This window comes from Alligator mississippiensis, chromosome 9, assembly GCF_030867095.1.
Source record: "Alligator mississippiensis isolate rAllMis1 chromosome 9, rAllMis1, whole genome shotgun sequence".
Classification (NCBI taxonomy): Eukaryota; Metazoa; Chordata; order Crocodylia; family Alligatoridae; genus Alligator; species Alligator mississippiensis.
This window is the reverse complement of record NC_081832.1, coordinates 75,094,972-75,116,357: the sequence shown is the minus strand read 5'-3', so window position 1 is coordinate 75,116,357 and position 21,386 is coordinate 75,094,972. Positions and strand designations below refer to the sequence as shown.

The 21,386-nt window shown below is 56.3% G+C and overlaps 1 protein-coding gene across 1 annotated transcript; it reads right to left on the bottom strand.

The window, feature by feature from the left end:
• Positions 1-6,884: 6,884 nt before the first annotated feature.
• Positions 6,885-20,155, bottom strand: SLC6A7 (solute carrier family 6 member 7). The gene is made up of 13 exons (XM_059712913.1): positions 20,008-20,155; positions 19,233-19,364; positions 17,966-18,200; positions 16,443-16,581; positions 15,837-15,971; positions 14,439-14,542; positions 13,781-13,905; positions 11,758-11,870; positions 11,535-11,666; positions 10,796-10,895; positions 10,456-10,556; positions 9,991-10,158; positions 6,885-7,571 (listed from the first exon to the last, which is right to left on the bottom strand). The coding sequence occupies exons 2-13, from the start codon at positions 19,336-19,338 to the stop codon at positions 7,365-7,367; spliced, it is 1,665 nt and encodes a 554-aa protein (XP_059568896.1). The 5' UTR covers positions 19,339-19,364; positions 20,008-20,155; the 3' UTR covers positions 6,885-7,364.
• Positions 20,156-21,386: the final 1,231 nt, after the last annotated feature.

Here is a 21,386-nt window from a genome sequence, read left to right as displayed (position 1 = left end):
CCAACCACCCCCACCCCGTTTCATAACCGTGACATCCACAAGGAAAGGCGGGTTCGTGGGAGGGAGATCCGTACAGACTTCTTTCTTTGGGGATGGTTGTTACCTTTTTCTAACCGTTGCACAATTTTAGGGCTTTTGTACCATTTTTGGACAAGCAGGGAAAATGTTACCAGTGGTTGAAGAAAATAATTCTATATATATATATATATAAATATATACACACAAACCTATAGATAGAAATATATATATACATACATACATGAGATCTCTATGGAAATATTTATTTAACATGATTGCAAAAAAAAAAAAAAAAGTTATAAGAAGAAGAAGAAGAAAAAAAAACAAAAAAACACCAAGGAGTTTCATCATGCAACAAATCGGGACCCCAGCGAGAGGCTGCCCTGTGCTCTCTCCTGCGGGCCGCCTCCACGTAGCTGGAATCAAAGCCTTTTCGGTATCTTTTGTACGTGACCTGGGAACTGTCGAGCGGCGCGTCCGTGTTGGCTTCTTTGTTACCGTTTTTTTGAACCCGTGGCTGTGAACAGAATGATCACTGCTCAACTCTTCTGTTATATCTGGAGCGGGGGGAGCGGGGAGGGGGCATCGTCGGTTTTATTCTTAGTGTTTCAAGTGCAATAAATAGCTACAAACTTCTGGAGAGTGGCACGCAATGATTCTCCGTCGGGGACTCGGGCGGGGTGTGGTGTTGGATCGTGTTGGTCCCCTTTGCACGGTCTCTGGGAGCCGCGGGGCTGGTGTAGGGGTGAGGGAGGAGCTGTGAGATTGGATGCTGGTGGCTTGGCTTGTTTTTGGGAGAAGGGGAAATGCCCCTTTCTGCTAGTACCTCCCATAAGCACCATTAAGCGGCAAATTTTCGCCCCACTCCAGCAACAGTGATGTCGAAGGTGGGTCTTTATTTGGCTAAATCTCCAGCTGAGCTGTCAGTTAAGTGTGTGCTCCACTGAGCTGTGGGTTGTGGTGGCAGAGGGGTTGGGGTACGTGGCTTCACCTCTGTAGTGTTCACCAGGTCCAATAAATACCAGCTTACGGGGAATGAGAAGAACTAAACTATCAACTTTATGATGGAGCAGTAGGCAACCTTGGCAGACCTTTGGTCTCTCTTACTAATTCCTTAGCTGCTCCTTATCTGAGGGACCGTCTCCCAGTTGCCAGCTCCCTCAGTCCCCTGTTAGGGATCGTCTCTATGTTATAACTTCTATCGCTGCAAGCTTCAGAGGCTGGAGTTTGTGCTTTGCTCTGGGCTAAAGGCTGCTCTGAGTCAATTCAGCTGTAAGTAGGTCCCTGGTCATTTGGGTTGGGAGTCGAAAGTACCTACCTGGCGGTGATGCTAGGCACGGTGATCCTTTGAGTACTGCAGAAACTGGCTGGCTTTAACCACACCAGCTGGCCACATGGATGGGCTGCTAGCTCTGGGAGGATGCCGGACTAATGGAGGCTGTCCAAGTGGAGGCTGGTGGAGATAGCCTGACTTGGAGCAGCAGTGGCTGGAAGGCAAATGTTGGTGGTGTGCTCATGTCACACTTGGCAGCCTCAGCTCTGTTGCTGCCCGGGCAGGGATCTGGGAGCAAGGGCCCAGCCCTGAAGATTTTAACACAAATGAGGAGCCTGGTGGGCAGCTGAGCCCTGGCGCAGCCCAGGGAGCCTCATCTGCTGGGAGAGTCTCCTCCCGAACAGGCAAAGGCTCCCAGCCGGGGAGCAGTGCAGCAGGGCTGCTCCCCATCCAGGTGCAGCTTCCCTGTCTGGGGGAGTTTGCTCTGCTTCACGCCTTTAAAGCAGGGCAGGAACCGGGTCCAGGTGCCCAACTCTGCGTGCTCAGGCCCGTCTGCCGGGCAGCGAGGCAGTGTGCTGCCATGCTGGTCTCACAGCCAGGAGCCCCATCTGAAACCCCTGGGCAGTCCCCAGATCAGGGGATTTGGGATGCCCCTATGCACTCATGAGGGCAGCGACCCAATCTCACCCTCCTTGCAGGATGCTAAGGCCTCACATGTAATGCCAAGCTGTCTCCACCAGATGGGAGCAGAAGAACGTGACCTCAAGAGGCATTTCCTTCCCATGGTGAAGACATGGGTTTGACCCACGCACTGACAGTGAACTTCACAGCACTGCTGATACCCCCGAATACCCCGCCTGCTCTGCATGTCACCACGACTCCCTTCCTCCCGCTCCTTCTCTTCCTCCAGCCACCACAAGGTTATCTACCTTCCCTCCCACCCAAGCTGCCTGATGCAGCCTGGTGCCCCCCACAGATGTGGTCTGCATTTCATTTTGCTTGGGTTCTGCCTGGGTTGCTGTGCCAGGAGCCATCCCTTGCAGTCTCAAGGGAGCGGATGAAGCAGGGCCAGCCTTGCTGTAAAGCTCTGTGCCAGCCTATTTACAGCTGCAGTTTCAGGGGTAGGAACATGGGCGGTAGCTCTGCGATGCTCTGGTGTTACAGACCCAGAGGTCTCCCAGGCCTTCCAGAAGCCCGACCCACCCTCTTGCTGTGTGGGCATTACTAGTCAGGGTCATAAATCATAGGCATGTCCTATAGTCCCTGATCAGATACACACAGCGCCACTGCAATGCAGCCACCTCTGGGGTGCAAGATGGTAGCTGGCCCGTGCAGAGCAGGACAGCGGGGAAGAAACGTGGCATAGCTCAGGACACAGGGGCAAACCTGGAACACTTGCAGAGTCATGGGAGTCTTAGCCCTGGAAAAAGTGGACAGGGGAGGTCTCCTCTCCACCTAGCTATCTGCGCTGCCCCCATATTGCATCCCCCACAGGGAGGTGGGCCTGGGTCAGCCCAGCTGGGATTGAACCTGCAAGCAGAGCCCAGTGCCACATCCCCCATTTGATCTCTGGTCACGACATGGGGGCTGGGTGGTCCGGTCCCAGTTTCTAGTAGACCACCTGCCCCAGAGCCAGGAAAGCAGACAAGGCCCAACCTCATGCCAATGCACTGAACATCATCTCGCTGCCTTGCTCGGGTCCCAATCCCTGCATCTCCAGGGTCCGTTTTGCTCCCACCCGTCAAGCTGGGAAAGGGGGCTGCAAACATCCCGTAGAGCAAGTCTTCCCTGCTGCGGGCAGGGCATCGGGGAGGGCTCGCTGCTGTTTTCACTGACTCCGAATGACACCCGTTCTGCAGGCAACAGTGCCCATTACACCCCCTGGCTCTCCTGGAGACCCCCTGCAAACTCCTCAGCGGCTGCTTTCTCCGTGGGGGCCACACCAAACCTAGCCAGCTTTCCAGCTAGGGACACCCCAGAGATGGCTTGTTCGGGGAGGAGGGAGAGGGGGCTTTGCTATTGCTGCAGCTCAGCTGCCTTTCACAGGTGTCAGGGTTGCAAAGGCGCCTAAGCCATCTGGACCCTCAGGGCCTGAAAGGGGTGCCCAGCTCCCCTAGGCTCTCTGTGTGGATGCCTTGTGCATCCTCATGTGTGTCAGCCATACATGGGGAGATGCTGTGTGCACGGGGGTGTTTGCTTTCCTCCCTCCCCGGTGCGGCAGTGGCGTGCGGTGAACGGTCGTGCGAGCCCGGCTCTCAGTAAACGTTTTATGGCCTTTTCCTTCTGCGGCAGCAATGTTTGCTCAAGCCAGGGCATCGCTGCCTCATTCCCATGGGAATCCAACTGCGCCGACAGCAGGAAGTTGCCACACGACCAGCCCTTTGCTGGTGTGTGGGCGATTCGCCCACACCAGCCCCAATCTAGAGCAGGTCCCCCCTGCCGGATGCTCCTACAACCGGGGAGATTCAGCTTCACCCAAACCCCCTTTCTGAACCCCCTGGATCTTGAGGCAGGCTGGGGACGGACCCAACGTCGAGGTGACCCATTGGGGGCAAGGCAGAAGGGTCTGGGAGAGAGGAGACAGGGCCACGGGGGCAGCCCATCATCCCGACATGCTGCACCTCCCGGCCCAAGATTAGCAAGCCAGCAATTCAATTCGCCCTGCCCTAGCTGCCCTCGCTCGAGCCAATGAGCACCTTCTGTTGCATGGGTCTCTCTTCTGAAGCCAATCCGCTGGCAGCTCCCTTCTCCTGAGCCAATCCGCTCCCAGGTTCCCCACGCTCGCCCAATGGCTGGCCGTGGGCACCATAAAACTCGGTGCTGACGCCTCCTTGTGGGTAAACAGTGTCAAGGTTAGAGCAAGTCGTTCCCCCCGGCCATAAATCTTTATTGCACCTGGCTCAGCCCCCACCCTCAACTGAACTTTCCACCAACGCCACCTTTATGACAGGCCTCTAATGATTAACCCCTGGGCCCTGGGCACAGCTCGTTCTGCCCCGCCATGGGGCAGGAGCGAGGCCAGAGGTCAGAGGAGAGGGGTTTCTGGTAGACTGAGTGTCCGCATCCTTCCTCCGTTCCAGCCGAGCAATGGGCGTCAAATAGTTGGGAAGACGATCCCCGTGGCCGGGGCAGGAATATCCCCCACTTAACTCCGTGGCCCCGGGACCCGCATCCCAGCAGCCAACCCAGGCTGGACCCGGAGAGGCGCGGAGTCAGCGGAAAGGAGAAGCATGGCTCTGCACCACTCCCCGCACCAATATGGGAGGCTGCGGAGGCCTAGATGGCTCCTGGCGTCCCTTCCTCACAGCATTTCCAAGCCTGGCCCCACCAGCGACACAGCAGGGCCGGCCCCAGCGCCTCCCACACTGCTGCCCGTATCACACCAGGCTATGCCAGGACAGACATGGGCCATTCAGCCATTCCTCAAGGCTGAAGAGTTGCCTTCAGCAAGGGCTTGCCTGCAGCCCGGGGCTACGGAGCTTGTTTCGGGTCTGTTGGCTGCAATCGTGGGATTTCCCTTAGGAGCTGGGAGGGGAAGAGATGAGAGAGAGAAGTGCAGGTTGGGAGGAGAGATGTCACCTGAAGTGCTTTACCCCGGAGCACATCAAGCACTGTGCCCGTCTCAACCAGGGTCCTTGGCGCGAGGGTCATCTGTCCCTTCACCTCCTATTGCTCTTCTAAGCCCCTTGCACTCTGTCCAGGCCCCGAGCTATCGGGGCACATGGGGAAGCACATCTCCCACGCATCCTCGGTTTGTCGTCCCTTGAAGGTGGGATGGGGCGCCAGCGAGATACCAGGCAGGAGAGCGAGACCCACCCAGCCCTGAGCTGAGCGAGAGATGCCGTATTGCAGAGGGGAAATCATTAAACGTGCCATTTCCATTAGGGCAAAAAGTGGTGGGAAATAGCTATGTCTCTCCCCGGCCCCAGCTGCTAATGCAGCCACGCGCCCGCCTGCTGGAGTCAGCACAGCTGGGCACCTCTGGAACGACTGCCGCCTCTGCCGGCACTCAGGTAGCCTGGGATACCAGGATGCCCCAGAGAGCAGACCTGGATTTTGCCCTCGGCGTCTCTCCTTGCCCACCCATGAGTGCACCTGGGGGCTTGAGCAGGCATCAAGGAAGGGGTTGGGCTGCTGGGATGTGCAGAAGGGCATGGGTCCTGTTTGGGCAGAGCTGGGGGTAGAAGTCAGTGCCCCCCATCCTCCAAGCCAGGAAGCTGCGGTGAGAGGAGTGCAAAGGCGGTGCTGGGCCAAGTCGGGAAGGGAGCCGTGTCCTTTGTGTCCCTGACCCACAGCCATTGCCCATCCCCTCCCAGGGAAAGGTCTCTCTGGAGACCTGCCTTCCCCTGAATTGGTAGGGGTTGCCTCCTGTGCATTTAGCCTGCCCAGGACAAACGTGCTCTGAACCACTGCCTGTCTGGGAGCAGCAGAGGCTTCTGCTTCTGGTGCCTCAAAACCTGGAGGAAAAAGCAGAGCAAATGATCAGGGACCGGTGACCTCTCTGCCACGGCCCCTGGTTACCCAAGGAAGCCACCAGGCCCAGATGGCTTCTAGGACTGCAGGGATAGAGCCTGAACCTGCCGGGGCTGGTGTTCGTATTTGTTTGAGTCCAGCATAGGGGGAAAAGTCTGAGCTCTAAATGAAGGGATCTGAAAGGCACTGCAGAGTCCCCCGAGGAAATAACAATTCTTTCTCACGTGGCGGCAGTTAGACACAATTGCACTAGGTGCTTTAATAGTGCAAAGGACAGAGAGAGGAAGAGGGGGATTGTGCTGGGAGCACAGCAGGCACAAACGGATGCATCACTGGTGTTTACTGCGGAGCCGAGGGGACACGCACACCAGCGAACACACGTGGGGACCACGGCCCTGCCGGATGCCAGGGGGCACGGCTGGGGCAGTGCCTTCAAAGAGGGCACCTGCCCCCTCCAGACACAGGAGCCAGCAGGAGATGAGCGCCTGACACGGGCACCGCACGCGGAGATGCTGCCAGCCCCGGCGGGCTGAGGCACGGGGAAGCACCCGGCGCAGCCACCCACTCCCGGGAACACAGACAGTGGGTGGAGGGGGCACGTGGGGGCAGCAAGTGTCCAGGCCAGGGATGCACTGACTCCAAGCCAAGGCTGCGCGAGCCTGGAGAGGCTGCTCCCTCGTTCGCTGGCCCTGTGCCTGTGCCCACGGGGAGCGGACTCCGCTGGGGAGGAGACGGGGTGGCTTCCTGGCCCTAACTGGAGAGGGCCCTGCCTCTGCGCCCATCTCCCCAAGGGGCCATTCAGATGCAAATCCCCCCTTTCACACCCCCATCCTCTCCTCATTCATCATGGGCAGGACAGCCCCTTCCTCCTCCCCCAGACCCGCACCCCAGGGGCTGCAGGACCATGATGGCCCAGCGTGCATCACCCAACAAACGGAGACCACTGGCACCTGGACAGGGGCTAATGGGCCCCCACCTGCCAGGACTCTGTTCTTAGCATGTGTGAAAAGGGTGGTCATGCAGAGACCCCTCTCCATGGCCTGTCCTGGGGGGGAGAGAGAGCCAAAAGCCAGAGGCTCTGCCCCATCTCCAGCCCCAGTCAGTAGGGAGGGCTCCTAAACCCCCTTCCCCTGGGGTTCTGGATTCACCTCAAAGTGGGGCTCGAGCTCCCAGGAGAGAGGGCACAAGTGGCACCTTTTGAAAGCAAGAGTTTCTTGTTGAGCCTTAGTGAAGAAGGCCTTTCTGCAGAATGTCTGTTGGGCATCAGAGTTAGATGAGGGGCAGCAAAAAGGGGAAACCTCTCGAGGAGCCTTGTTCTCCGCTCCCTTGCACCCAGCGCTGTCTGTGCAAAGGGAAGGGAGGGGTGGGGACCGGACACTGGCACACGAACACACGGAGTCATGACACAGCTTGCCACACTGAACGAGAACCTCCACGACACTGGGAGTCTCCGCAGACGTCTCTGGAGAGGCCGGGGTGTGCCAGGGGCTGCTTCCGACCACGCCTGGACAGGCCCGCAAGCCCAAGTGCAACTGTGCAAGTTCATGGGGAGAGGACCCCCTTGCCCCGTTCTCCTTTCCCCGCAGGGCTCGCGGCCTCCTCACATCATGGACTCCTCCTCCTCTATCTCCTTGTCCACCTCGATGGCCGTGTTCTCGTAGCTGGTGATGCCCCCGTACTTCCTCATGTGCACCATCAAGGGCTTGGGGGACTGGCTGCCCACCAAGGTGGTCACGTACATCCCGGTCCTGTCCTCCTCCAAGGATGGGCCCCAGTCCATGGTCGGCCGGCTGGCCTGCTGGACTCTCTGCGAGTGCAAGCAGGAGATGAAGGGCAGGGTGGCAGGAGTGGGCACCCTGATGGTAAGGGTGGTGGGTTTATCTGTGCCCTGGGTGGGGCAGCAGGAGATTCCCCGACAAAAGCAATGCAACAGGGCCCATCACCAGAGAGGGGAACGTCCCTGTTCCTAGCCATGCCCCAGGCACAGCCTCAGGTCCCCCTAAGGGCCTGATGCCCACTGACCCAATGAGATCCTTGGCGGATCGGGACCCTGAGGACAGCCCAGTGGGGCGCAAGGCTGGAGGGGAGCTGGGGGAACGCCTTCCCCCAGCACTGCAGCTTTCCAACCTTATGTTTGCATCTGTGCGATGAGCACAGCGGGTCTCCGGGCAATACACCCAGGGGAGGCAAACCACCTGTCAGGTCCAGGGGCTTATGGTGCCAGGTCTGGAAAAGCAGGTTGGGGAGGAAGGAGAGCTGGATCCCAGCCCCAGCCTGGAGGGGGAAAGCTGTAGGAGATGGAGTCCTTTCCTGCAGGGGCTCCTCGCGGGCTAACAGCCCCAGGCATGCTGTTCTGCCCCTTCGTGGGGTAAGCTCTTCCATGCATAATATACACGTGCCCTCCCTTCACTTCCTCACCCCCACCCGCAGCAAGAGCCCCATGCGGCCAGGTGAACTGCTCCCGTAGCTAATGAGAAGCCCCCACTCCAAGCCTCCAGCAGAAACAGCTGCTTGCAGAAAAGGGGGAGGAGACTGCTGTGGCACAGAGGGCAGGGATTGGCTACACCACCCTTCCGTCAAGAGTGAAGGGGCAGGGAGAAAGCCCTGTCTCAGTATAAAAGCCCTGCAGCTGCAGGCGGCGTTTTGGCTGCTCTGGGTCCGCGTGGGGTGGGGGGCTCTGTGCTTAGGCAGGATCCGTGCGGAGAGCTGCTTTGCTGTGCAATACGTTCGGGCTGAGATGGACTTTCCTGGCGGTTCCTTAACTTAACCTAGCGCAGGGCGCTAGAGTCACTGCCCCCCTCTGCCAAAGCAGGGGAGACATTTAGATCCAGCGGGCACCTGAGCCCTCTCTGCTGCATGTGTTCGCTCTGCCAGGGGACAAGGACCCCTGGGCACCCCATAACCCTTCCTCTAGCCGCCTCCATGGCTTAGCCTCCGGGCAGCAGGGCTCTGCCGCTCTTCAAGCAAAGCCTCGGTGCCTGCCTGGGGCTAAGGGCTGACCAGGGGTCACAAGCAAATGCAAATTTGGGGATCTAGGGGCAGACATGACACACAAACTGGTTTAAGTGATCAGAAACTGGTTTGAACCTGTAACACAACAGAAGTTCAGTGCGCATAAACCAGTTTCAAAATGGCTGAAACTGGTTTTAAGATAAACCTGGTTGAATGCAGTATCAGACTTAACTGGTTTGGGGCAAACCGTTTTATGCAATGTCTGTCCCAGCCCTAGGGGTTGTGTGTGCAGCCAGCAAGGGGGGGACCATTTGGGGCATCTAAACAGATCCATTACTTCCAGCGCTCCCCTTTTGTTGTTCGTCGCCCTACGGCTCGGGGTGGGAACGGGGGCTCAGAACAAGCTCTGCGTGGCTGGCTCTGGCACATGCCAGCCAGACTTTGCCCAGCACTGATTTCCTGTGGGTGGGTTGCACAGGCTCCTATCCCAGACCTGCTGAGTGTCCACCGGGCACTTCCTTACAGCAGTGCAAACACACCTGTGCCACACATGCTAGCAGCCCCCGTGCAGCAGCGTGTCACTGCAGGGCAAGGCAGAGCCCCCAGGCAGAGGCTGCTTGCTCTGTGGATTATTATTAACCTGGCTCCACATCTCAAATAAGGATGACGACGGCCCCCGGTCTGTGCAAACGGACCCCACTAGAGGGTGCCACACGCCACGGTAAAAACACACGGGAGTCTGCTGCGCAGCGTGACCTCACCACTCCCTGTTTCAGTCAGTCTGCAAGGTGCACCTCTGCCATGTCAAGGAAAAACCATGGGGGTAGAAGACATCCCCTAGGAGACACGCAGTGCAAAGCCAGAGCAAGGGCAGGCTGGGCCTGGCTGGTCCACCCGGCAGTGATTCACGGAGAATTTGGGCTGGAAGGGACCTCCAGAGGTCACATCTGGTGCAACCCCTGCCCAAGGCAGGATCAGGCCTGTGCAAACCATCCCAGACCAATCCTTTGTCTAACCTCTTGGCTATTAGCAATGCCCTGTTCTCAGTCACTGGGAGAGCCTAGAGGGTCCTGCCAGCAAAACCCTGCTGAGATATGGCTGAAAAGGCCCTAAATGACTGGGAAGGGCTTGTCTTGTACGCAGGAGTGGGACTTTCGCAAAACAAGCTGTGGCATGGAACAGGTTGGGGGAGACGCGGGGAGCCCCGGCGTGAGAAGTGACCCCTACCCCCACCCCGGGGCGCACACAGATGCTGGCCCCTGCCTGTCACTCACCTCCCACAGCGTCCCCTCTTCTCGGAGCACCGCCAACACCATCCCCGCGGGGATCATCAGGCAGGAGAAGAGCCCCATGAGGATGCCCAGGACCTCGGCCCAGTGGGGGAAGTGGTAACTGCCGTACTCCGAGGGCTGGTACTTGATGATGTTGTAGACTAGCAGGGCCTGCAGCACAGGGCAGGGGGGAGTCCAACAGATGAGTCCGTGCAAACCCTGCCAAGGCCTTCAGGTTCCCACCCAGACCCTGCTGGGACCCCCCGCCCCAGGGCTTTCTCGCCTGGGATTGCAAGGGGTGACGTGGACCTGGTCAGACAGTGCCGAGTGGAGGTCCACGGCCAAGACAAAGATACCAAGGTGCAAAGTAAAAGAGAGGGGAGTCTTGGAAAGGGATCTGGCCCAAAAGGCACTGACCCTTATCACATGGAGCAGCTTGAACAATACCCACAGGGCCACCCCGGTTACCATCATCATCACTGGGGACAGGAACATCCAGCAGGCTTGGAAGTAGCGCCCGGGTTTGAACCCCAGCATCATGTGGATATCCCGGCAGAACCGCTTCATTCCTGGAGAGGCAGAGGGGAAGCATCAGGGGTGAGCCCGCATGCCTGCTGCCAATAGCCTCCCCGGGCATGGGCATGGGCCTCACTGCTCGGCCATGCTACAGCACAAGCCTTGCACTAAGGGGCTGATCACCCCGCCCCGGAGCCCCCTTGTTCCTGCACCCTGCTGCCGCAGCCCCATCTCTGCTGCCCCTCACGCTTTGTCCTCCACCCCGGCTGCGTCGCAATGCCCGTCTCCTCACCGTAGATGCGGGTCACCACCAGGCAGGTCGTGATCACCACCACCATGAGTCCAAACCCGGCACTGTAGTCATCCAGCAGCACCAGCCAGTACATCCCACCCTGGAGGGGGAGAAGGACAAGGCACCAGCCTTCCCGGAGGGGTGCTATATCCCCAGAGCAAGGCCCCCTGCTTCAAACCCTCTCACTTTCCACCCCAAAGCCTCCCATGCTCCTTCTCAGAGATTCAAAGAGAGCTAATGTCCAGGTCTCCCATCTGGTTGTGCTGGTCTGCTGGCCAAACCCAGCTCAGATCTCAACCATATGCAATCTCCATAATGGTATTTAATAAAAGAAACCGGGGTTGAGGCCTGGATAAATCCTCTGCTGAGAATGGCTGTCCGAGACACTGCCAGCTCTCATGGGGAGCTCTGCTCATCTTTCCCAGTACCCTCCCTTCTCTGGCTAGGGACAGAAGTTCCACTTAAACTGGCATAAGTGATCAGAAACTGGTCCAGATCTGTCACACGACAACAGTTCAGTGCACATAAACCACTTTCAAAATGGCTGAAACCAGTTTAACCTGGATAGATGCAGTATCAGACTTAACTGATTTAAGTTAAATCAGTTTATTGAACTTCTGTCCAGATCTCTGTGACTCAGTCCCCACCACAGGTGATTGCATATCTGGCCAACTTCCTCCTTGCAGCTCCTCCATGATGGGAGCACCTGGAAACCCCAGGCGCGGTGGGCTCTGCTTACCTCTGTTGTGAGAATGAGCCCCATCAAGAACAGGACGATGCAGATGACGGCCGAGAAGAAGGCCTTCTTGGGCCGCAGGTAATAAGGAAACTCATCCGTCACCGCAGTAACGATGGTTTCCATGAAGGCAAACTGCATACAAGGGAGGGGAGAGGGCTCTGAGTGACGTGAGCCACATGCCGGGGCGCGGGTCACATCTCTGCCCAGCAGCCTGCGTCCTTACCTGGCTGTCCAGGCCCAGGGTCAGCAGCATGAAGAAGAAAAGGAAAGACCAGAATGGAGAGAGAGGAAGCATGGTCATGGCCTGAGGGTACACCACGAATGCCAAGCCGGGACCTAGGGGACAGGTAGAGGATGGCACAGTGAATGGGGTCCTTCCTGCCAGGGGCACCGTTCTCTTCGTTGGTGCAGCTGGAAGGCCGGTCTGGGCAGCTGCCCTTTTCTCCCCCTACCTTCAGCCACAACTACAGAGGTACTTACTTCCACGCCTGGCTCGCCTGGCCCCATAAACCGCACGTGTCTCATCAGAGCGCAGAGCCCAGGCCCTGAGCTGCCTCTGGCTGTTCTCACATCCTAGCCTCCTTTTTGCCCCAGTCGTATGGAAAATAGACCCCCTTGCAGCATGGTCTTTAGGATTGCTGACAGGTATAGCACGACATTTCGATCAAGCCATGCACAACCAACACAGGGCTCATGTAGTGGCATCAGTGCTGGCTACTAGCTCCTACATACCACCGAGCAGCTATACAGGGGGGTCCTAATTGAGCAGCTGCATTTTTAGTGGGATCCTTCTCAGCGCTCTGCTTGCTAACAGTGGTCTCAGTAACTCAGGGGAACACGTTCATCCCTGCAAATGAAGTTTGCAGATGAGACACGGATTGGAGGAAGGGGAAGTGATGAAGGCTGACACAGAGCAGCCTGGATCGCTTTGCAACCAGATTCAGGTAGGCATTATGGCCAGATGCAATGTCTGATGTCCAGGAGTGAAGACTGAGGGCTGTACAGAAAGGATGGGGCTCTCTCCTAGGTTTGAGGTTCATGGTAGACAATCTACTTAACCCAAGAACTCAGTGCAATGGGATCTTGAATGGGATGGGGAAGTCCTATGACTTCTGTGTGTTTAGCCCTGAAGTAATGCATCCACTTCTGGCATCCACAGTGCCAGGAGGATGCTTATACACTGGAGAGGATGAGGAGAAGAAGTCTGAGAACGATATCAAAGGGTGGAAGCCATGTGAGAGACTGGGAGCTCTGTCTACATAGCGTATGGAAGAGAAAGTGAAGAGCTGGCTTGGTCACAGTTTGCCAGGACCTATGTGAGGAGCAGGGCTTTAATAATAGATCCATCAGAGAAAGATCCATCCAGATCTTTCATGTATCTGCAATGGCCGGAGGCTGGAGCCAGATCTGTTCAGACTAGGGAAAAGGGGCATACTTATAAACCAGAGGGCATTTAAGCATCACAGCCACAGACCTAGGGTAGCAATGGTTGGCTTCTGCTCTAAAATAGGCACCCGCCTTGCAACAGGACGGAGCCCAGGGTGGCCTGGGTTGCACAGAGGAAGGGGGTCAGACCAGATGAGCACAGCAGTCCCTTCTGACCTTTCCTCTGAATCCATTAATCCGGACCCCGCAGGCTGGCATTTGGGCTGCTGCTAGGACTCCCGGCAGGGATGCAGCGAAGCCGCTCTGCGGAGAAGAGCCAGAAGGCTGCAAGCAAAAGCAATGCCCCGGGGGGGGGACAGACAGAGACGTGGCAGAGGAAGAGTCAGCTGGAAATGCTGAGCGAGGCCGCGGCTGGCGGTCCACTGCCCCATGTTCCCGGTGACTGCAACCATGCAGGAGGCATGGAGACACCCTGTTTCCTCCTTGCCCAGGCAAGTGCCTGCCTGTCCTAGCTGCTGAGGTGGCCAGTTCAGATCCCTAAATCCTCAGCTGGGGATAGAGAGGTCAGAGGTTAGGATCCATCATGAGCTGCAGTGTGACCTTGACACATCCCTCTATTCTGCTGTGCCTCCCCGGTCTCCATTCGAAAGGAAGACTGTGGCCTCACCCTTCATCTAATGCTCCACAGTCCTCCAGAGAAGCCCTTTATAACACCCAGGATCCTTGCTAACATGTTCCACCTGACTGTGCTCCCCAACATGCAAACACACATATGTGCACCTGCACACTCGTGTATACACCCACACCCCTGCACCCCCCACCAAGAAAAGAAGAAAGGCAGGACTATGTTTCAGTCTGACCTGCTTTTGCTACTTTGTCCACGGGAACGCCGAGTTCCTGCGACATGTAGCCCAGAACGGAGAAGATGGCAAACCCCGCCAAGATGCTGGTGATGGCATTGCCCAGGGTGACGATGAACGTGTCCCTGCAGGAGAGGAAAGCAGACAAAGTGAGCACGTCCCCGTCACGCTGAGACCGCGCAAGTCCCAGCAACACAAGAGAAAGGCCACAGCTAATGGGGCCTGGGACCCAGAGGACAGGCCGCTGGTGCTGATCCACCTTGCGCAGGGGTCCTCTCCTTGGATGACTGGTGCATCTGGGAGAACACCCAGCTTGGGCCATCGGCTCGGTGCGGCTGTGAAACAACCTGTGTACTGGCCGAGCAGGCTTCCTGCTCCTCCGCGCACTGTGGAAGGAGACCGGAGGGATGGAAGAGGCACTCAGAGGGTGGGCTGTGCAAGGGGAAGGCCCCGCTTGCATGTCAGAGGACACAGGTCTCTCTCTTTACAGTGGCCTGTGGGTCTCGGGCAATGCTGCCCTCCAGCTTGACTCGAACTCCCATCCTCCCTGTATCTCCCTGACTCAGACCCACCCAGGAGGCCCCATCCTATGTGGCTTCCCTTCTGGATAGGGCTTCCCCATGCTTGGTTTCCGCCCCACCCTAGCCTGGAAACCCACCTGTAAATATTCTGGTGGAAGGTGTTGTAGGAGGCAAAGGTAAGCAGCCCCCCAAAGCCCACCCCGAGGGAGTAGAAGATCTGCAAAGCGGCTTCTATCCACACCTGCAGGGGGAAAACCAGAGAGAAGCAGAGCGCCTCAAGGCCGTTATGAGGCCAGGACAGGATGTGGTTCACCCGTGACTCCTCTGGCACGTGCACATCTCCACTCATCACCTCTGCCCCCACTAGACCAACTCACACAGCTCTGCTCTCCCGGGGATTTGCTTCCCACTGACACCCCGCTCCCGGCTGCCCACAACATGCGGCCTTGGTCTCCAGCCCTGACCGTCCTCTCTCAGAGCAAGGTGTTTGGACTTCAGCTCTTTGCAATGAAAGTGCTTCTTGGACCTGGGAGCTCCCAAAAAGAGGAGACAATTCAACCTCAATGCAGCTGATTAGTGATTGCCTCCCTCGGGCTGCTCTACCAACAGCCCATCACCGTAAAGGCAGGGCCTGTTTCACGTCTGCCCAGGAGCTCTTCCTCTGCAGCAGCTGGTGATGGGAAGGACCTGAATTTAGCCCCTTTTATTCATTCAGGCTTCAGCATCTGGCAAAGTGCAGGCCTGCCTGGACCTCCCAAAAGCCACCGTCCCTTTGTGGCAGCATTGAGATCCTGACTGGCTAGAAATTGTTTGCAGTTTGGGGTTTTTTGAGGGGCTTTTTTCCCCTCTGTGTGTGTGCGTGGGTTGTTGTTTTTTTCCTTCTTTCAAAAGGAAATGATTTTACACCTCCTTCTGACAAGCAGGCAGCTGACAGGAGTGTTAATTGGAGCCAGCTATAACCAGCTTGACCTGCTGCGGCATTCAAGGTTTCTATCCATGCATTTTCAGTACCCTGCTGCCCAGACCTGCATGGAGATGCAGCAGATAAAGCAAATCCCACCCTGGCCCTTGTCACTAAAACCCATTCCCTCCTTCTATCATGACGCCGTTGACCCCTGTCCTTCATTTAAGGGAGTTGTCAGAGGCAGATAAGCGTGTGTCTCCTCCCAACCCGAAAGTCAGTGAAAAACTGCTCGGGAATTCAAATGTCTGGGGTGAGGAGGGGCTTTGGCTGAGTCCTGTGCACACGTGTGAGCGAGGAAGAAGACAAGAGGCAGAGACAGAGGACAAAGGAAGTTTCCACGTGGCTTGACGGGCACATGCTCATGGCCATGGGAAAAGCCCAGGAATGGAGGGCTTTGAGGTCAGGGAAGAGACTTGGAGCTGTTGCAAGCTGTTTTGCATCACACCATACTCAGTAAAGTAGGGCTCGTCGCTTTTATAAAGCCCATCACCAAGTCCTCCCTCCACCCAGCAGAAGTCCGAATTTTGGCCACCCTTGGGGTGAGAAGAGCACACGGGAAAGGCCTGCTCACCTTGGAAGACAGCAGGTGGTCAAACTGGGGCGTGAGATAAAACTTGATCCCTTTCCAGGCCCCGTCCAGGGTCACGCCGCGGACGAGCAGCATGAGCAGGATGAGGTACGGAAACGTGGCAGTGAAGTACACGACCTGCAAGAAGAGCGCGCACGCCTCCGGGTGAGCTCGCGGCGGGAGCAGCTCGCCCCGAACAGGAGCTCGAACAGCACAGTCGTAGGCGAGTGAGACATCTGTGTCGTCGTGCATCTCCCTGCTACGTGGTCCCGCGAGCTAGGCACGGCTGTGTTGCCTGGGTCATCGTGGTAGAGCTAGAGAGCAGCTAACGCCACTCGACGGGCAGTGCCACGAAATCCAGGCAGGGGAAGCAGGGCCCCTGAGTTCTGGGAGGGAGACGCTAGATTGGCAAACTACCCCTTCTCCAAACCGTGCCCATTTGCAGCCACTGGATCTAGCAGGTCGGCTAGTTAATCGACTGCTTCCAGCCTACACACAGGCTCGCCCGTGGGTGGATCACTGAAATAGATCCCTTTACTTCCCCAAGTCCATTCCTGCAAAGCCAAGGATGGGGCGGCTGAGAAAGAGGACTGCTGCTGCTCCGCTTACCTTGCCGGAGGACTTGACTCCCTTCAGGATGCAGAGATATACAATGACCCAAGAAAGGAGGAGGCACAGGCACAGATTCCAGCGGATTCTCCCAGGATCCCCGATCCCAGAGCTCCCTTGGATATGAAGAACATAGCGGCTAGGGCAAAAGGAGAACCATCAATAAACTGGCCGTGCCCCCCCCTCCAGCAGCATAGCAGAGACGAGCTCTCCTTTCCGAGGTCTCATCCTGACTTCAACATCTAAATCTACCCTTGACCCTGCCGAGGTGAAGGATACTGAACTATCTCTTGGCAAGGGCTGTCCTATGCAGGACAAGGGTCTAAGCGAAGCCCTACATTTGGGAGGCCTACGGGGAACGCTGTGCTCCTACATCAGCTAACGTGAATGATATCAAGGACCTGTTTTGAGGTCCCGCTCCATCTAGTCCATGTGAAATCAGCCCAAAACAAGGGACTCGAACAGGCCCAGAGACCCCCCAAACATCTCGATCTCTAGACGGAGCCTCACTCCTGGGCTACCCCCCTGTTAGACCGGGCATATATTGTGGCATGAAACCAATCTTCAAGGACCTGAAGGGTGACTACAGAGAGGATGGAGATGGGTTTTCCTCCATGACCATAGGGGACAGGACTAGGAGCAATGGTTTTAAGCTTCATCAGGGAAAATTTAGATTGGAGACGAGGAGGGACTCTCTGCCTGGGCGTGAAGCAGGCTGCCTAGAGATACTGTGAAATCTCTGTCTTTGGAAGTTTTCAAGAGTAGGTTGGACAGACACTTGGCTGGGACGGTTTAAGTCAGGAACGGTCCTACCTTAAGCAAAGGCCTGGACTACATGGCCTCATGAGGTCCCCTACTTTCCTATCATCCTATGAATTTCTTCGAACGTGGCCACCCGTGCAAATGGACCCGCATCCCCCACCAGCTCGCCGGTACCTGGCAGTGCTGGGCGGGCACCCTGATCCAGCAACTGCTCGAATTCCCAACTTAGCCGCAAACACAGGAAGAGTGAGAAAATGATTGACTCCGATATACACAGTGGGACGGCTGTTGATGACAACCCACAAACCACCACCACCTGGTTTATGTAACAGGCAGCAAAACCTTAGTCCCCACAAGAGTTTCCCTTGCAAGGCAGCCACCTGCTAAAACAGCTGGAAAAACAGCCTGGTCTTTAGTGCTTTATTGCTGACTGTGATTCGGAGGAAACTAGCCCGCATGCAGCAAACCAGAGCTACATCCATGCAGATGCTGAGCTGGAGCCCCTGGGCGCCTCTACTGCTTGAGCGACAGGGCAGAGCACGCCTGCATCCGTGACTGCCACACTCTTATTGAATGCGGAGAGCGAGACAGGGTGCGAAGCTCGGGTTTTGCACATGCAACCGCTCCATTAGTGCAGAGACACAGCCCGCAGCGGTGTGCAAGAGGAACCTCACACCTCCCCGGGCAGTCAAAGAGCAACCCACCTCCAGGACTCTCCAACCCCCGTCCTTCTGGGCTGTCAGCTCTGCTACCGTCCTTACCTCCAGTACTCCTCGCTAGGGCTGACCGTGTTTGTGATGTTGAGGGGGAGAGCCGCGTTCCCCGCCTTGATGACATGGTGGTCCAGGCAAAGGTCGGTGTTCCACCAGTTGCCACAGTGCTGCCAGGGCAGGTTGTTTGTCAGGGACGCGAAGAGGTAGAAGAGAACATAAGCAATGATCATGTTATAGTAAATGGCCACCAGAGAGACAATCAGGATCGTGCCCATCCCGATACCTAAGGGAGGCGAGATGCAAATACAGCTCAGTGCAACCGCAGAGACACGACAGCCTGGTATCTCTCTTCGGGCGCTGCTGATCTACTGCAGCGCCTCCCAAGCCTAGCCAGCGGTGGGGAGCGGGTCTGAAATCAGCCCTAGCCCCCCGCCATGCCCAGGGGATCGTGAGACACTATGCAAGCTAAGACACTGAATAAAGCAGACTGAATAAAGGAGATCCAACATCATAAGGGGGGGATGTTGCCTAAGAACGTACAAGGCCAAAGTCTTCTAAGAGACTTTCATTAGACCAACTAGATGTTTGCAACAAAGCTGTCTTTAATTGCAAGCTTTCGGGCACAAACACCCTATGAAATATGAACTTGCATTTCTACCCAGGAGAGCTTTGACAAGCTTTTCTCCTGTGCCCAAAGAAGGGTGTTTGTGCCCAAAAGTTTGCAATTAAAGGATTTTTTTTGCAAAAACATAGTTGGTCTAATAAAAGATATCACCTGGACCGTGAGTTCTGACTTCTTTTTGCCTCTAGACCATTATGGCTACAACCTGGATATCTAATAAGCTTTGTGCTTTTTTGGCTTCTCCTGGTTCATGCCTACACCTATGGGCACTGCTCCAGACACGCCCCAGCCTGTTCTTTTAGGGACGGTTTTGGACGTCACGTACACAGCAGTGGCCAGTGACTCATCTCACACGTTTTGGTTTCTTTTAATTGGGGTGAAACTCTTGAGCTGGGCCCGAAGCCAACTCCTTGGAAGCCTTATTAGAATTGGTAATCGTTATATATTTGTTGGCTGATCTTACTAATTTGCTGATTTAGTTCCAGTCTAATATGGAGACCAGCTTGTCAGTCTGATTTGCATTTGATAATTGCATTGCTTTTTAATTCTTAGTTGTGATTTTTCTTAATGGTTTGAATACATTAAACAAATTCCAAACATCTCCCACTATTTCGACTGTTGATTCCAATACGGGCCTGAAAGAGGGCAGGATGGAGATGCTATTGAATCTCACTGTCCAAGAGGGTCACGCACCTTTAAACAGCGGGCTTATCTTCCAGACAGCAAGGGGCCCCAGGCTGGAGAACTGGCCGAGGGAGAGCTCCATGAAGAAGATGGGGATCCCGCATATTGCCAACATGATGAAGTAAGGAACCAGGAAAGCCCCTGCAGGAGACAAGAAAGGGCAGGGAGGGTGGGAATGGAGCTCCGGGGCAGGGATCAGAAGGGCACGTCGCATCCAGGCACCTCCACATGCCTTTAGCCAAAGCCTGGGAGGGCGCAACCCAAATACCTTCCCTTGGAAGGAGTAGATGTGGGAAGCACCCCCTACCACCGCAGCACAGCCCCCTCTGCGATGAAATGCAGGTCCATCAACTCTACACATCTGGTCCTAGGTCAAGGATTTTGCATCCAGCTCCAGCTGGGGAGATCTCTGGAGGATGCCGCTGATCTCCTGCTACAATGTGCTCAGGACCCCAGAGCTCGTATCCCTACACTGAAAATCCCATGAGCTTTATAGTGAACATCCAGAACTGAATTTCACCTTTCTTCTGAAAAGAGGCCACCTCCCGCAACCCTTCAGTCCTTTAGCAAGCCAGGAAGCATCAAAATCGCTGCCTGAGCTTGGTGGGAGTATCCAGGCCCAGCTCGGACCCTCGTCAGCCTGTGAGATCCTGATGGGCAACTAATGCGGTCAGGAAGGTTTATTATTTACATATTTCCATGCAGGTTTTTCCGCCCCCCCCGACCTTGACTTCTCTGCAGACAGATTGGGAACTTCTCCAGTTCGTTTGCGATTCTAAATTACCAGCAAACGACTGGAAATCATCCTCGGTCTGCCCGCCTGCAGGCTGTTTGCAAATAACCCATCTTGAAGAAACAGGAGGTTGCACGGTGCCCTCACATGACAGCGTCTCTGTTTCAAGGGCGGATGACTTGTGCGACCAGCCGAAAGCATGAATTTCTCGTTGTGTATTCAAGAGCTGAGCTGGCAACCAGCGTTCTGCACCAGTGCCAGTTCATTACTCAGTTGTGAAGCCCGTGTAATGCTTAACGCTTCCCCAGCATGCACGTCGGTGAAGCCTGCTCATAAGGGACTGCCTGGGGACGGACTGTATCAATGGCACAACCGCCATGGAAATGATGTCTTTATAAGTGGCCTGAATGCCCATGGGAAATGGATTGCCAGTGCCCACAATATGAGGGAGATGAGACCCCAGGCAGGGTATGATCAGGGGCTGCAAAAGACCAGGGGAGTCCACTAGAGCCCGGTTCGTGGTCCCTTTTCAGTCCCTGGAATAGCCTCGGGGTGACACAGTCCAGCACAGAGCTGGGATCCCCACCCATGCATTGTCCATCCTTCCAGGACATCACCAGAGGAGCCTGGACCTTCACATTACGGGCACCAACCCTCCCCAGACAAACCCCCAGCACTTCCCAGTGCCCTGCCTGCATCGCGGTCCTTCCATCATGAACATCACTGGAAAACCAGAGGTTTCCCCACAGACTTCCTGAGCCTACCTCCACGCTAGGCTGAATGTCAGGCTGCAGCAAGCATGGGTTTGGGGGCACTACGCCCCAGCTCCCAACCATCCTTGTTTCTTAAGCCTCCACATTTTCTCTTCCCAGCCAGTCTGAGCGGGACTAGACAGACGAGGCGACTTCCTCCCACAGAGGCATCTGCGCCCGCCGGCAGTATTATTCTATAATGTCCTTAATAAAAGATTTGGCCACGGTGACTGGTTGGAGGCGCAACAGCAGGGAGGGGAGAAAGGGGCTTTATTCCCACACGCAACCCACGGGGCCAGCTCATCAGAGGATGGGAGCGGCGGCAGGGAGCCCACGGGTGCAAACCCTAACCCTGTACCTCCGCCGTTGGTGTAAGCCCTGTACGGGAATCTCCAGACGTTCCCCAAGCCCACGCAGTATCCAATGCAGGAGAGCAGGAAATCCAGCTTCCCGGTCCAGTTCCCTCGGTCTGCGGGGTACTCGGAGTCCAGGTCGCCATCGCCTTGCTCGCTGGGGCTCAGCAACAGGTCTGGCGTTACGGGCTGAGATGAACGGAGAGAGAAGAAGGGCCAAAGGGAGGCAAGGGAGGAAGGAGAGGGAGGAGGTGAATGCAGGAGCAAGGGGGTGGGAGGAGGATGGGGACAGAGAAGAGTGGCAACAGGTTTGGTGTGGAGGTGG